The sequence below is a fragment of the Tenrec ecaudatus genome, chromosome 1 (assembly GCF_050624435.1).
Source record: "Tenrec ecaudatus isolate mTenEca1 chromosome 1, mTenEca1.hap1, whole genome shotgun sequence".
Lineage (NCBI taxonomy): Eukaryota > Metazoa > Chordata > Mammalia > Afrosoricida > Tenrecidae > Tenrec > Tenrec ecaudatus.
In genome coordinates this window covers 165,286,717-165,302,978 of record NC_134530.1, presented here as the reverse complement: position 1 = coordinate 165,302,978, position 16,262 = coordinate 165,286,717, and the positions used below count along the sequence as shown (strand labels likewise).

General features: G+C 40.6%; 1 protein-coding gene and 1 pseudogene across 6 annotated transcripts in view; one reads left to right on the top strand and one right to left on the bottom strand.

Annotated features, from left to right (window-relative positions):
- ASH1L (ASH1 like histone lysine methyltransferase) overlaps nt 1–16,262 on the top strand; it is a 224,459-nt gene that overhangs the window by 192,857 nt on the left and 15,340 nt on the right. For all 6 annotated transcript variants that reach the window (XM_075562771.1, XM_075562808.1, XM_075562762.1 and 3 more), the window contains 5 exons: nt 6,798–6,906; nt 7,476–7,640; nt 7,781–7,875; nt 10,321–10,478; nt 12,607–12,759. In XM_075562771.1, coding sequence (XP_075418886.1) covers nt 6,798–6,906; nt 7,476–7,640; nt 7,781–7,875; nt 10,321–10,478; nt 12,607–12,759 — 680 coding nt within the window. The remainder of the gene's footprint in view (nt 1–6,797; nt 6,907–7,475; nt 7,641–7,780; nt 7,876–10,320; nt 10,479–12,606; nt 12,760–16,262) is intronic.
- Nucleotides 10,632–12,420, bottom strand: LOC142429256 (beta-enolase pseudogene; annotated as a pseudogene).

The following is a 16,262-nucleotide window of genomic DNA, read 5'->3' as shown; positions in this document are numbered from 1 at the left end:
TTCACTGCTATCAGTAGCATTACTAATACTACATTTCTCGAAGGCACATCACACCGTGTCTTCTGGAATGTCTTCCCATGCATCTCGAACCCACTTTGCTATTAACTCTATGTCAGGCTTGATGAGATTTCCTCCTTTTGTTAGTCCGGTTTAACCAGATGGCATCCATTCCACATCCTTCGCACATGGTCTTTAAAGACTTATACAAAGATACATCCAGAGGCTGCAGTACACATGTAAGTGTACCTGGAATAACGGCTCAAGTAACTTTACTAGATTTTGCCAATTTTTGTTATTTCATCTGATGGGTGGACTCTGAACATATTCCAAATGAGTAGCGATGGCTTTTTCTTTAAGACTGTTCCTGGTCGTTGGTTCCAAATTTCTTCCAGCCATTTTTTTGTTCTGTCTTCATCCATCCAGCCTTTAACATGTGCATGCACAGTAATTCTTGGTAGGAAATTGATCTTTTTAGGCAAGGTCTTTCTTTTAAAAATAATGACACGACGCAGCTTAGTTCCATTAGCCAAAGATGATAGAACAACTGTAAAGTGTTTTGGGGTTTTTTTTTCCCATTTCCTGTGGTTTTGAGAAAATTGGTTTTTTCTCTTAAACTTGCCACAGTTCTATTGCTTAGAAGATCAAAAGTCATGGCACTTTCACCTATATTCCCAATATCTGCCAGGTCATAATTATAAATCCTTCTTTGTTTTATAATAAATGACTGGAATGACATAATTTTTTTCTTCAAGGTCTTGTGGCAATTTATGAGAAATCTTTGTTTTTTTGTCTCAAACATAGTAGGCCAAACCTATTCATGAAGCAGGTACACCATCCTTTTGACGCAGCAAATTTTTCAATGCCTGGTACTTTATATTTGTCATCCTTAGTCATTTGTAGAGCACATATGCGGATTCCCATGCGTGTTACACAGTAACCATTTTGACGACACTCCATAACCCATTTATGCAATTCATTCTCTAGAGCCCCTAAAAAGACGTTAAACCATGATGAGCTTTTTTAGCTTTTGGAATCTGTTCCAAGTCAGCCTTCATTTTCCACCACTCCCTCACTTGCTTTTCTTCAACACAGAATTCCCTACTTGCAATACTGTTATTGCTCTCTTCTGCTCTTGACACAACCTTCATTTTGAAAACCAGCCTCATATTTCCGGTTTTTTTGTTTTGGTTCAAGAGTATCCATTTCTAATAGGATAAAAAACAAGAATTTGAAAAAGAACTTTCATGGTAATGCCCCCCAATCCCCAAGCAGGAGGAGGAGGGGAAGTCCATGTGTGTGGGGGGGGGGCTGATGCAGGATGTGAATTAACACAGACCAGAGGGGAGAGACAGAGCGCAGTCACAGATAAGTGAATCACTGAGGGTGCTTCTGGGAACTGTAGACGGCTCTGATTAGTTAGATGTGAGTAAACAACCATTCAAAGCCCTGCAGGGTCAGTGGGGCTTTGAATGAACAGCAGAGAAACAGCTATCACCTGCGAGATAATGGGCGCTTGTCCGTTACCTGGAGGAGGGGGGGGGCCAGTGAGATGTTACACCTCGCTGGGGTATCACTGACCCTTGTATAAGCTGAACCCCAGTTTTTCAGCACATTTTTTGTGCTGAAAAACTCTGCTTATACACGAGTGTATACAGTAATTTCTGACCCTTTGTATGTAATTGATTTTTTTTTCCCCCTGACTGTTCTTAGAATTTTTTCCTAGTCATCGATGTTAGACATCTTGACTATAATATGCTTGTTAGTCTTCTTTTTGGGATCTCTCCTGGCTGGGGTTTTTTCAGCTTCCTCTATTAGACATTGAGGAAAGTTCTCTTACAGGAGTTCTAGGATATTCTCTATGTGAATTTTTTTGCTTCTCCCTCTTCTGGAATCCCTATAAACCACAGCTTTTCCCTCTTAATTGTGTCCTCCATTGTTCTCAAGCTTTTCACAGTCCCTTTTGCATTTTCTTTATTTGTTCTTTTTGGTTGGCATCTATAGCTTTGCCTTCCAACTCACTAATTTGGCTTTCCATGTCTTCAATTCTGTGTTTTTGTTCTTGCTTTTGCTTTAGAGTGTTGTTAAATTCTGCTTATGTAGTGTTTGAGTTTTGTGTTTCTGTTTGGAGTTTCTCTAGTGAAATTGCTAGCTTTTCTATCTCCCTTTTTCTCTCAGACTCTTCCTTCAACTGTTGCACAAATGCTGTCATCCTTCTTTTGTTTGTTTGTTTGTTTGTTTGTTAATCCATGGCCTACTCCATTTCAGGCATTACATTTAGGTCTGGTTGGTATTTAGTTACTTGTTTCCGTTTCTCTTGGGGTTTTTTGTGTGTGCGTGATATCTTCTGTTGTTTCCTTGATATCTTGGCGTACCTATTAGGGGTGTCGTGTGGGAGTAGTTACATCTGTTAGGTAGTGCAGTGAAAGGGCGATGGCCTGTTTCTGTTACATATCTGGGGGAGTGTGTTAGATTAGGTGTTAGGTGAGCAATCAGAAAGTAGGGGAGAGAGAGTGAAAGGAGCATAGTTAACAAAAATGGGGTTGTGTGGTTTGGTTGGTTTTTTTTTGGTAGATTAAAGGAAGGGATATAGACCCACCAAAAATGCCTGATTTGCAGTGTTGGAGATACGGGTATTAATATTTGATAGAAAGAACAAAAGACTTTTTGAAATGTAAGAATAGTGTCAGGTTTTGATTTTGTAGATGAGAAGGGAAAAGGGGTTTAGGAAAAGAAAAGTGTAGCTAAAAGGTGGGTTTATAAGTGTTCTGAAGTAAAACTTATAGGTATTTGGATTAAAGGAAAGGGAAAGAGACAATACTTTTAAGAATGATAATAGGAAAAATAATGCTAGAGTAAGACTCAGGAGTGCTATTAATGTGTGTTTGGTCTCTAGACTTTGCTCAGGAGCTTGTAAAACCTGCTGAAGTTTTTCCTTGTTCTGTTATGCCAAAACTTTGTTAATAAACCGGGTGTGTGATGGTTGCATTCTAGAAAAGCTTAAAAAGTTTTTTTTTTTTAAAGATTGCACCAGAGTGGCTGTCTTTTTTAAGTTCTTGGGCTTTTTTTGGGTGTCTTGGGATATGGAGCTGTACTTCAGGGAGTGGGGATTAGATGTGCTGAATGGGGCTGGAGCTCCCTCCCTGGGCTTGTGTTCTCTACTTATACCACTCTTGTCTGTCCTGTTGACTCACCCAGCACACCTCAGTAGACTGTGTTGTCCCTGCTACTGAGGAGCCAGGGCTGTGGGTTACTTCAGCAGGGCTTTTCTTCCCAAAGCTATTTATATTTTTATCCACCCTGGCTGGTTCCTTAGAATTACGTTCCTGCAGTTCTGCTAACTCCTCTATCCACAGACCCGGGAATATAATGCAGAGAAATGACTAAGGAGATTCTGCTGTCCAACTTTAGTATATTTTTGTCTACTTATTTTTATGCTGAAAATCCTGTTGTCTGGAAATGCAGCATATCCCTCTGTCCCTCTCAGTGGCTCCTCTTTCACTGTTCTCCACGGTGTGTGTGCTGCTTGGTCGCCATCTTGCCTGGAAGTCCATCTAGGCTGTAGTCTTTGTGGGAGCATAAAACAATAGATTTTTCTCCTTTGAAGCAGCTCGAGTAAGGTCATACTATCATCCTTTTAGTTAGTCACCAGGGCTCTTCCTACTCTGAGAGGGCTCGGAATACTGGCAATCTTTCTGGGGAAGGTACTAAGTCCTTGCAGAGAAGTACTTTTGCCGATGTTTCACACTGTATAAGAACCTACATGGTTGTTACACAGTTATGTACAAGCTGCCCTCTAGATTTGTATGCTCTAGTCTCTCAAAGGAAACGTGGAAGAAAATTTAATTATTCTGTGGGTATTGTTGACATTCCAGACACTGTATTGGTTCCTCTTGGTAACTGGGAGATCAGTATAAACCCCTGACCTGGGCCATACTCCAATGGGTCTCTTGAGAGAGAACTGGGTGGACTGCCTTATCCCACATGAGTTTGCCAGTTGTCTGTCATGGAATTTTAGCTGACTAATTCTCAAGAAATCCAATATGTACTCATTTTAGCGAGAAAGAGGCCTTTATTGTTTCGTATTTACAAAATCAGGCACCCAAGCCCAGAGACAAATCGGGCAAAATGGAAGACGCCCTTCACAACTCCTCTGAAAGCATTTTATCCCTTAGTTTAAAACCTCCCCCCCCAGTTCCTCACTGGCTGGGTACTATGAGATTAGTCACAAGCCTTGCCTAAGAGGTTTCTCTCCCTTCCCACAGATGCCTTCCCCCCACACTTTCTACTTCACTTGGTCCCCACGTTCCATACCCCATGTTCCTAAGCCCATCTGATTGTCCTAGCTAATATCAGTTGGTGCTCTAGTTATTTAGTAACCACCTAACTCTGCTGTTTTCCTAAGACAGAACAACCTACTGACTGTTTTATTATTATTGTATTATTATTATTATTATTGAAAGATCATTTTATTTAGGGCTCTTACAGCTCTTCCTGCTAACTTACTGCTCTCAGTACCAAAATACATATTTTAACATATGGGACTATATAATGAAATTTTAAATCTTATTATATTTTTTTAAGGTTTTTGTGAATTGAATGAAGATTTATGGAACAGATCAGTTTCCATTCAATAATTCATGCACATTTTGTTTCATATCGTTCATTGCAATCCTCATAATATAACATCACTTACTGTACTTCCTCCCTGTGTTTCCTGTTTCCGTTCCTCCTTTTCTAACCCTCTAAGCTTTGCCCTTGGATAAATGTTATGATATGGGCCACATACTGGACACCACCAGTTTTTATCGTGTTGATTCTGACTCAGAGTACAACTATACTCCTTAATGTTTTCATTGGCTGATATTTCTGTAGGAGCTTGCCAGTTCTTTATTCCAAGGTACCCCTGGATGGACTTTAACTTCTAACCTTTTCAGTTAACAACTGAATGTAGTTCTGTCACCCAGGAACCTCCCCTACTATATACTTTTTACAATAAAGGACCACATAGTAAATATTGTAGACTTTGTAAGCATAGGTCTGACATGATGTAAAAGAAGCAGCAAACCATGTATACACCTGTGGAAGTGGCTGTGCCCCATTCATCAGCCCCAATTATGTTTATTTATTCCCCCCATCCCACCCTCATCCCCCCCCCCAAAAAAGCAGAGATAGATATAGCTGGAGACCATAGTGTGCTGACCCAGGAATAGACTAGACATGTTTTCTGAATTCAGAAAAGTCAATACTAAAGACTTGAGAGATACGAGGTTACATATAAGTGCTAAACCTCAGAATATTAACATTCCTCCACATTGGCAAGGGGACAAGGAGGACGAGAGGTTGTGGAATCAAAAAGCCTGAATTTTAATCCCCGAGGTTTAAAGGACACTTAATTGCTGTATTATTGTAATCACTATTTGAGCCTCATATAGCTCATATATATATATATATATATATATATATATATATATATATATATATAATTGGGATTAAAATACTTCAAGGGATGTTTAATGATTGATTATCAGTATAGTATAATGGTTAAGATTTTAAAACTGGACTACCTTTAACTACACTTGATCTTAGCCAGAAGGCCGAGAAGCAACTGGACTACTTTTTTTTTTTCAAACCTAATTCCCCCAGGTATAGATAGCTATATTATTTGGGGCCAATGACTTACATTCTGTCTCTCAATAGAGACATTACTAATAGGACTATAATCATACCTAATAATAGCACCTATTTCATACAGCCATTAGCAGGATTAAATCAATCAATATAAGAAAATACTCTTAACATATCAAGCATTCCATAAATGCAAGTGCCAATAACAATAATTATCATTATGTATAAAGCCCTAAACCAGAACCAAACCACCATTGTCGCATCTATTCCAATACATAGAGACCGTCCAAGACAGAGCAGTACTGCTCTGAGGGCTGACAGGAGCCAATCCCTTCCCTCTGCCCTGCAGCACCTGTCTCTCAGCGAGTAGCCCTGCACTTAACTCACTCTGACTCATCTAGCCCAGTACCCGCTAAATCCTGCATCACATAGGTAGAAAGTAATGAGATATAATACTGATGCTCAGGGGAGAAAGATGGAGATCATAGGAAATAATTTCAGTTTACTTAGTAAGTATAATACAGCCATATGATAGAAGAACTTTGAATACAAAGTGTGAAAGGTTAAAAATCTTATTATAATTGACACCTGGGGTCTCCATGAAGTGAAGTAGAGTCAACTGGACAGCAAATAACAATTGAAATTGATAGCATAGAGCAGGCGTCCTCAAACTATGACCTAAGGGCCACGTGCGGCCCACTGAAGACATTTACCCGGGCCGCCTGGTGTTTTTGCCCCATTTGTGTTTTTACTTCAAAATAAGATATGTGCAATGTGCATAGGAATTTGCTCATAGTTTTTTAAAAAAAAATATAGTCCAGCCCTCCAACAGGTCTGAGGGGCAGTTAACTGGCCTCCCATTTTAAAATGTTGAGGCCCCCTGCATAGAGCATGCTTTAGTAGAACTGCTTTTTAGTATGACAAGCAGGATACATTGGAGAGGAGATCAAAAGCTGAAGGAGCACTCTGGAGACTGCATTCTCGGAAGGCAATGTGTGTGATCTGAATAAAGGAGGCATGACATGGGAAAATAGGTTGTGGGAGAAATGTTTAGAACTCAGTAATTGAATACAAAAACAAAGAAAATTTAAAGTCAGTGATTGTAGTCCGTTTTGTAGCTTTGAGGTATGGTACAAAGGATCCCGTCTTTTAACTCTTGTCTCTCTTTATAGGTCTGTTAATGGAGTATACAGGATTGGGCTGTATGCTCTTAAAGATATGCCAGCTGGAACCGAACTCACTTATGATTATAACTTTCATTCCTTTAATGTTGAAAAGCAGGTAAGAATAATAAACCTAAAAAGGTGATTAAACTTTATCATAGTGGAGCCTTCAAACAAAATATTGCCCAGTCCTCTACCATCTTCATGATTGTTTTTGTATGTTTGAGTTCATTGTTGCTACTTCTGGATTAAATGCTGCATGATGTGCCTTCAAGTCATTTCTGACTCATCAGGACACTGTGTGACAGAATAGAACTACCCCATAAGGTTTCCTAGGCTCTCATCTTGACAGAAGCATGTTGCCAGGCCTTTTCTCCACAGAACCACTGCTTTATGGAATAAGTCGGTCTCAATTCACTTTTCAGAACTCAGAATAAAGAAGGTGCCCCATCAGTTTTGGTCTCCAATTAGTTCTTACCTCTTCCGATAATGAAGTCTTCTTAAAGTTAACTTTGCCTTTTTTATTGTTTTGAAAGCCTCTTTCTGTCCCAAGCATCTAATTTCCACTACGTTGTATAAAAATTCCTCGATTTCAGATTTATTTGTAGATACTCAGACCCTCAGACATCGTCTTTGAATCTCTAAGACTGCAAGTTAACGAAAGTTAACTGCGCTTTCTCTTCAAAGCAACTGTGTAAGTGTGGCTTCGAGAAATGCAGAGGAATCATTGGCGGCAAGAGCCAACGCATGAATGGACTCAGCAGCAGCAAAAGCAGCCAGCCCATGGGCACACACAAGAAACCTGGGCGATCCAAAGAGAAGAGGAAGTCCAAGCACAAACTCAAGAAGAGGGTAAGTAATGAGTTCCTTTCCCCCAAACAGCTGCTTAGAGCAGTTCTTAGAATGAACGAAACAGCACTGTGGCATCTCGAAGAGTGGATTTCCTGCCCTTGGAGGTGACTCCTGATTGATCGTGTTTGTCTGTCTTTCAGCGAGGCCACCTCTCTGAGGAGCCCAGTGAACACATCAACCCCCCAACAAGACTGACCCCTCAATTACAGATGAAGCCAATGTCCAATCGAGAGAGGTAAAAGGCAGCTTTCTCGCTTGATTTTTTTTTATTGTTATTTTCTTTTCCTGTGAGTTAAAAAATATCCTTACCTATGTAGTTGAGCCAGTTTCCTTAACACAGAAAGTCTTAGCCAGAAGATTGGGGCATGTGTAGTTTGGGTGGGAAATTGAATTTTTATCTTCCCTAATTTCTAATGGAAATTTAGCATTTCCCTCAATTTTGATTATAGGCAAAGCAACACCATCCAATGTAAGCAGTACCTGATGTCAGTAGAATAATATTTATTACCAGTAGAAATCATAATTATTTCCCTATCAGATTCCAGGTGCTCCACATATCTTAAAATAACCATTTACGTTCAGCACTGCCTCAAAATATGCTATGATGGGACGGACACTCACCACTCAGTCTTGGCATTTAATGCACTAAGAAGTAATGTATAGGTACATATCCTGAATCTTGCATGGTTTTTAAAATGTGTCCATGTATTTTGTTTCCCTTTAGCTCTATGCATTTTATTTTACTTTAAGACACTGAAAGGGGCTTGGTGTAGGAACGCCATAGTCATTCCTGATCTGCTCTATATTTAGATAAAGATGGGTCCTTGTCAGAAGTAAGTCCAATGAATACGTCGATTCCTCAGATTTTCTTGAACTGTTGTTTCACAACCTCCTTCACTCTTTAGTTCAGTATCGTAGAGTTCATCCTTTTGTAATGCTAACTTGTCTACCTTTACATGTATCTGCCAGTCCATCTCTCCTTATGATAACTGATCCCATGCCTCATTGTTGACAATTTCTTCAGAATTTTTGCAAATATTGCATAAAGCTCTGCCCTTCACTAACTACCACTAGTTTATTCAGACATTAAAATATTGTTGGCCAGTTGTTTGTGAATAGAATAGGAAAATAGATTAGGTGAGAAATGTCAAGGTACAAAATTGAGTATCACAATTATGACAAAAATACACCAAGATAAGATCTGAATGGCAACACACCAAAATGTCTTTAAGGACTATTGGTAACAAGAAGGAGCCCTGCGACATACTGGGTTATGTTTTAGCTTACTAACCTCGAGGTCAGCAGTTCACACCTACCAGCTGTTAGAAAAGTGAGACTTTCTTTTCCCCTGAAGATGTCCAGCCTCGGAGACCCAAAGGGACAGTTGTGCTCTGTCTGTCCTTTAGGGTTGCTGTGAATCAGAGTTGACTCGATAGCAATGAGGTATGGTTTTGGTATTTTGTTGGTAACTAGATTTATGGATGAATTTTGTGTCTGTTTCTTTCCATTTTTCCCCATAATCTTAAAATAAGGCAAAAACATCTCAAAGGAATGACCTATGATATTGACTTTTTGTGTTAAGTGTATTGTAAAAGTAAACATTAACAATTCAGTGACGTTGATGACATGTTTCAAGTTTTGCAACCGTTCTCACAATGCTTTTTCAATTTTTCTATTACTCTTGACATGAACTCAGTGCCCCTAAACGCAAACTCCCCTTTCCTTTGGCTTCTGTTTATTTCATCTAAGTGAGATCATGCAATATTTGTCCTTTTGCAGCTGACTTGTCTCACTCAGCATGATGTTCCCCACGTAGTGACCTGCATTTGGACTCCACCCTCTAGGTGCCCCTACTCATTGTCTTGTCTGCTCATCTGTGGATGGCCATGGTGGCTGCTTCACCTTTTGGCTTTTGTGATTAGTACTGTGATGAAACAGATGAATTATTAGTGTATAGGTTAATGTTTGTCTTTCTGTTTGTCTTGCTTCTGGGAATAACATGTAGCGTTGGGATTGCTGGGTCATATGACAGTTCGATATGAAACATTTTGAGTAACCACCATACTGTTTCCATGGTGATTATATCACTTGACATTCTCATCAGCAGTTGAAGAGGTTCTAGTTGCTTCAGAACTTTGCCGATACCTGTTGTTTTCTATTTGCATGTTTTGTTTCCTAATCATTGCCACTCTTAATAGGGGCGAGGTCATATCATTGCATTTTTTATTTGCATCCCTCTAAGGTTATCCGATGAACCAAAGTATATAATATATATAATTATAAGAAGTCCCAATTATGTGCCTTGCTTACTTGTGCCTTTATTATCGTAGAGCCATGCTGTTTTTAACCTTTAAAATATACTCATTTGGTACTCTCAAACTCACTGCCTATGAGTCAATTCTGACTCATATTGACCCTTTGAGGATGATGGTCACTAGGAATTTTAAAAGAATGTTTTCCTCTTAGAAGGGGCTTCAAAAAGTTCATGGGAAAATTCCGTTATGTTTGCATTCCATTTTTATGCACTTTTTGAGGCCCCTTCATACATCTCCTTTACAACGGCTCCATTCACTGGTAAGTATTCACTTATATCACCTAATAGTGACTTGCATACAGTAGTCATATCACAAATAGTTATTGATTTTATAAATAATTAAACTCCCTTCTTTCTTCCTTGAAGAAACTTTGTATTAAAGCATCATGTGTTCTTAGTCCGAAACTGGGAGAAGATTCGGCAGAAACAGGAAGAAGTAAAGCACACCAGTGATGACATTCACTCCGCATCATTGTATACCCGGTGGAGTGGCATCTGCCGAGATGACGGGAACATCAAGTCTGGTAAGGTCCAGGGAGCCACTCCTGCTCGTTTTATTTTAGCTTCTTTCTTTCTTTTTTTTTTGTTGGCACCAGTGTTTATTTCAGGGGAAAGACTCCAGGGCCTGTGTCTGTCAGGGCGGGGCGGCGGGGGGCACGCCTTGGGTCTCCAGCTTCTCACTTGGCCTTCAGGTTACGGAACTTGTGTCCAGCAAAGACAGCCTTGTCCTCAAGAGCCTCCTCGATCCTTATGAGCTGGTTGTACTTGGCCAGGCGCTCTGAGCAGTAGGGGGCACCAGTCCAGTGCAAAGTCCCACCACCAGGTCAGCGATGAATGTGTCCTCAGTCTCCCCGAGTGGTGGATCACCATTACCCCCCAGCCATTAGACTGAGCTAGTTTGCAAGCCTGAATGGACTCCGTCACAGAGCCAATTTGGTTGACCTTCAGCAGCAGGCAGTTACAGGCCTTCTTCTCAACAGCCTGGGCAATCCTCTTGGGGTTGGTGACTGTGAGGTCATCTCCCACAATCTGGATGTCGACCCCCTTGAGGAAGGAGGTCCAGGTGGCCCAGTCATCCTGATCAAAGGGGTCTTCAATGGAGACAACAGGATAGTTCTGATGAAGCTCTTGTACAGCTCCCCCAGCTTCTCCCCCGTAATGTGCCTTGAGGGGTTATCAGGCGACTTAAAGTCCAGGTCATATTTCCCGCTGCGATAGAACTCAGACGCTGCCACGTCCATGCCAATCACGACCTTGTCTGGGTAGCCAGCTGCCTGGATGGCCGTCTTCAGCAACTCCAGGGCCTCGTTGTTCTCCAGGATGTTGGGTGCAAAGCCGCCTTCATCGCCCACATTGGTGGCATCCTTCCCATACTTGGACTTGATGACCCCCTTGAGGTGATGGTAGACCTCCACACCAGTGCGCATGGCTTCCTTGAAGGAGCTAGATCCCACGGGCAGGATCATGAACTCCTGCATGGCCAGCTTGTTTCCCACGTGGGAGCCCCCATTGATGACATTGAAAGCACTTATTCTCAGTCCCATCCAGCTCAATCATAAATTTGTCCACTTTTTCTTGATCAACAACACTTAGTTTCTTTTCCAGCAGAGCAGGACCTAATGTCTTGTTGATATGTTCTACTGCTTTCAGGACTCCTTTCCCCAAGTAGCATGATTTGTCTCCATATCTCAGTTCCAGCGCTTCATAGATCCCCGTGGAAGCTCCGCTGGGCACAGCTGCTCGGAAGCGGCCCCGTTTTCTGCCCGGGCCCCGCCTGCCCCGCACAGGCTGCACTCCCCACGCCCCCCAAGTGCAAAAAATTAGTTGATTCAAACAGACAAGCTCTTTAACTTCGCTATGTATCTTATAATGAATAGGGAAAATTACCCTCTGACTGCCTTCCAAACTTGATCTTCGAACCCGAAATTAGCCACTTGGCTGGAGATAGGTAGTAGACATACTCTGTGTTCCCTTCTCAGATGCACTGGTCATTGAAGGCCACCTAGTATCAGTCTGAAGGCTTTGTTACCCCACCTTCAGATGAGCATGCTACACACAGATCTTCTGATTTGTCAAAGTATACTGAATTGGAACAGCCAGGGCCAAGCACCCTTCTTCAATGGAAATGAAATGTTCAGACCATCGTCTTTTTCTCTTCTTGCCATCTTACCCTTTAACACGTAGAAGTATTAAGTATTAGTTTGAATCTTCTGGTGATAACTATTATGCAAGAGTTTCAAAAACATTCATGGAAAACAGAATTAAGAAGTGATGGAAATTTTCCGCAGTTTTTTTGAAGCCTTCTTGTATGTTAGTCACTAAGCTAAGCAAATTAAAAGTATTATTTAATTTATACAAGAGCCTCCAAATTAAATTAAGTAGTAATGAGGTTAGACTTATACAACTACTATACAGTATAGTTTAGCCTCTAAGGGAGTAATTTAGGTCTCTCTCTACTTGTAGCATTTATCCTTCTGATAAATTCCAGTGTTTGCCACATTTTTATTAAGGTAAAGAGAAAGGATACCATGCCCACTAATCTACTTAGTCACTTGAAGGAAAATAGGGAGCAAATGGCAGCAGTCACTGGGGAAGTGAAAGCCACATAGCACTTCTCTTTTTCTGAACCTGATTTTCACTTTATCCTTCCAGATGTCTTCATGACACAGTTCTCTGCCCTGCAGACAGCGAGGTCTGTCCGGACTAGACGGTTGGCAGCTGCAGAAGAAAACATTGAAGTAGCTCGAGCAGCCCGCCTCGCTCAGATCTTCAAAGAGATCTGTGATGGCATCATATCTTACAAAGGTGACCACACTCACCCCAAACCCACTCTCTCTCACTTGTTTGTAACTTTTCGTTGTGATTTGGGCAAAAATGTACAGTTAATTGGGTTTGCTTTTTTGTTGTGTGTGTGTGTGTGTGTGTGTGTGTGTATAAGACAGTTTTATATAAAAGGTACATTAAGAAAGCATCCCAACCCAGTCCAGTTCAAGCTCATAAGTCCGATACTAGCCCATATGTCTGATATCATTCTATAAAGTCCTCTTCAGACTCATGAAACACGTGCAATGACGTCGAATGCAGGACGATCACAGGCCAGTGGGTAGAAAGTCTTTGGATCCGGTGGTGCTGTAAGCATCTCAGCTCTGCCCGGAGTTTCCACATGGCTTCTCCAGTTCCCAGGACACAGGGGTCTATCAGCGTAGTGCCATGTGTTTTGTCAGTAGAGAATCTCTCAGGGAATGAGCAGAGAGAGAAAGAGAGAGCTGGGTTTGTTTTTTTGTCTTCAGTGTATGCACATTATGATTCATGACATTTATTGCAATCCCCACTCTGCACTCTTCCTGTGTTCACCGCTTGTGTCCATCTTTCTTGCCTTCTGAGCTTATCCCTGGGCACCTGCTGCCCTTCTCTCTCCAGTGGCTGACTGTTTTGAGGAAGGTGCCCTCCCTGGTGTTCTTGTCCACCTTGTAGGTCTGTTGTTCAGTTGACATTTGAAGGATGTAAAAGGTTATAGTCTTGAGGTTTTCCCCAGTTTCAGTTAACATTTTTCTTCCACTCAATCCGGTGCTGCCAATTGTGATCTCCTTCAGGGAGGTTGACAGTAGGAGCCAGGCATTAGGTACTCCTTCTAATCTCAGAGTCATTGAGCCTGGGCCTCTCACAGTTAACCTTATAGTGCCCCCTAAGATAGAATGGTCCTGAACCCTTAAGTGCATTTATGTATGTATTTAATATATCTATTATGATGCTGTGATATATTAATAAATTGTATATGTGATCGTATTAACTACCCAGACTTAATAACATCCAAAATCAAAGACAAGTGACAGTTTAGGATGAGAATTCACATTTGCCCCATCTAAATTATAGTTGACTATAGTCTTCAGGCAAGATAAAGTTGAGGCTTTCTACTAAAGAGTTGTTGTCCCAGAAACCCACAAGGGCAGTTCTGCCCTGTTCTATAGAGTCACTGTGAGTCAGAATCTACTCTGTGAAAATGAGTCTAATTTTGGAAAGTCTCTAGAGATTATTGCTTTAAATCCCTAGATCCTACAGATCAAATTATATTATACTTAAGTCAATTATTTATATTGTATTAGATTCTTTTGTAGTTAAGAAACTTCAATTTTTAACCGTAGGCTGGAAAGAAGCTGGTGCAGGTCTCTAGTCTTATATCTAATATCTGTAGATAAGGCAATGAATTAAGAAATTTAAGAGAAAAATATGAATGTATCACATTAATTGTTTTCATAATCTATTTTGATTGACATATCTTTGAATGTTTAATAAAAGCTTGTTCCCTGTAAAAAATCATTTGCAGAACTTTGCAAGTATTTTGTAGGGTTCACAGGCCTTAAGTACTTCTACATTCAGAGAAGAGATAAGCTTGCAAGCAAATGACCATTTACTTTAAAAGAGGTTTTATGCAAATCCTTTACCCCACTCTGTCCCCTTTGAGTCTCTTGGGTGTCTGTTGGGAAGAAGGGAGGAAGGCAGAGCAAAGGGTTTTAAATTCTGAGTAGGTGGTTTTATTTTGTGACTTTTTCTCACCATGAAATTTAAGGGTAAGGAGGAGATTTTTAACAAACAAAAGTAATAGTTTTTTGTTTGGGGTTTTTGTTTTTTTTTGCCATTAACTCATCTGTTTTCAACTTCTTCCTTTCCCTAAGTTCTTAGGAATTTGATTCTTCATCCTCATTCTTTTCTTTCCCCATTTACTGTTTGTTAAGTGTATAGTACCTTTTTGCCTACAGAGCCCTAAAGTACAAAGTTTTGTGGCACCAGTTCCCTGTATGTCCCAAAAAAACACTCTGTATGTCCAAACAGTTCCATCTGATGTCACAGAGAACTGGAGTAGATACCTGCTTTTTCATTCTATCTGAACAGAAACAAGAGGGTGTTTCTCTGTATAATTAAATTGTTTCAAAGTAACCATAAGATAATAAATAAGAAATAATCTACAGCGCACATTCCATATTCCTACTAGAAAGTAACTGTTTCATGAAACATATTGCCAAGAATATTTACCCAGACTTGTATTACCTATAGACCATGCGATAGTTTATTGTGCCAGCCTGGCCGATAAACACAAGTAGGATTAATTGAAGGGTGGAAGGATAAATGGCTTGATGAGCCTCGCCTTGCTTGTTCTGTGCCTCAGTTTAAAGGAGTACACTATCTGTAGGGTGCCTAACCTGTGGACTCTGTCACTGTAAGTTGAGGTCCCTTTAATCCCACACGATTGGAATGTTCACCTCTGGAGCTGGGGACCGACAGTTGGTGACCTGCCTTGCTGTTTGCTGCCTGGGTATATATAGCGCAGCTTTCTCTACAGAAAGGGACTGGCAACTGGCGGCTCTCAAGCCTTAAAGGACTGCTAGTGTCTCACTGCTTTATAATTTAACTGTTAATTTCTTGTATTATCTATCTGTATACAATTTAACGGTTCATTTCTTGTATTATATATCTATCTTTATAAATATATTTATATATAATTACTAGCAATCTGGTCTTGTCTCTCTAGAGTACCCTGTCCAACACAGACCATTAACATGACCTAGAGAACTTTTCTTTTTAAAAAGGTGATATTTTAGTGTAACAAGATCAACCCAGGTAATACCTTAAACATATATGAAGGGTTATTAAACAAAGAGGGGGAGCTCCTCTGAGCAGACTTCCTTAGTATACATTTTTCCCACTAGGCAAGCATCCAACAGTTTGTTTCACCCAGTGGTGTTGGATGGGAAGGTTTTCTCTGGTGACAGTGAATTTTATCATAAAAGCAGTTTTGCTCGAACCTCATTTTTTGTGTGATGGTCAATTTAAGAAAAGAACATGGAGCTGTGAAATTTTGTGTACTGCTGGGGGAAAATACCACAGAATGCCGTCACTGTTGTGATGTTGAATACAGCTTACAAGGGCAGCTTTATGCAAATTGTTTTCTCCATTCCAAAAAGGTGGAATGTTGATTGACGACAAACCTCATTCTCAACGTGCATCAGCTTCCCTAAGGGATGAAAATGTTGACTCATAGTGCATTTCAAGTTTGTTCCATCAGTTCAGACTGTTAGCTTTCTATGTAGAGGTTCTGAGAAGATTGCGTAACAGTGTGCAACAAAAAAGACCTGATTTATGACAAACGGGACTGGTTCTGCTACCATGACAATGCACCTGCTCATGCAGCCATCCCAGTGTGCCAGGTTTTGGCAAAAAACAGCATCCCTCATTTGTCCTACGCACCTTACTCACTGAACTCGCTCTGTGAGATTTCTTTTTGTTTCCCCAAATGAAGAGGGACATAAAAA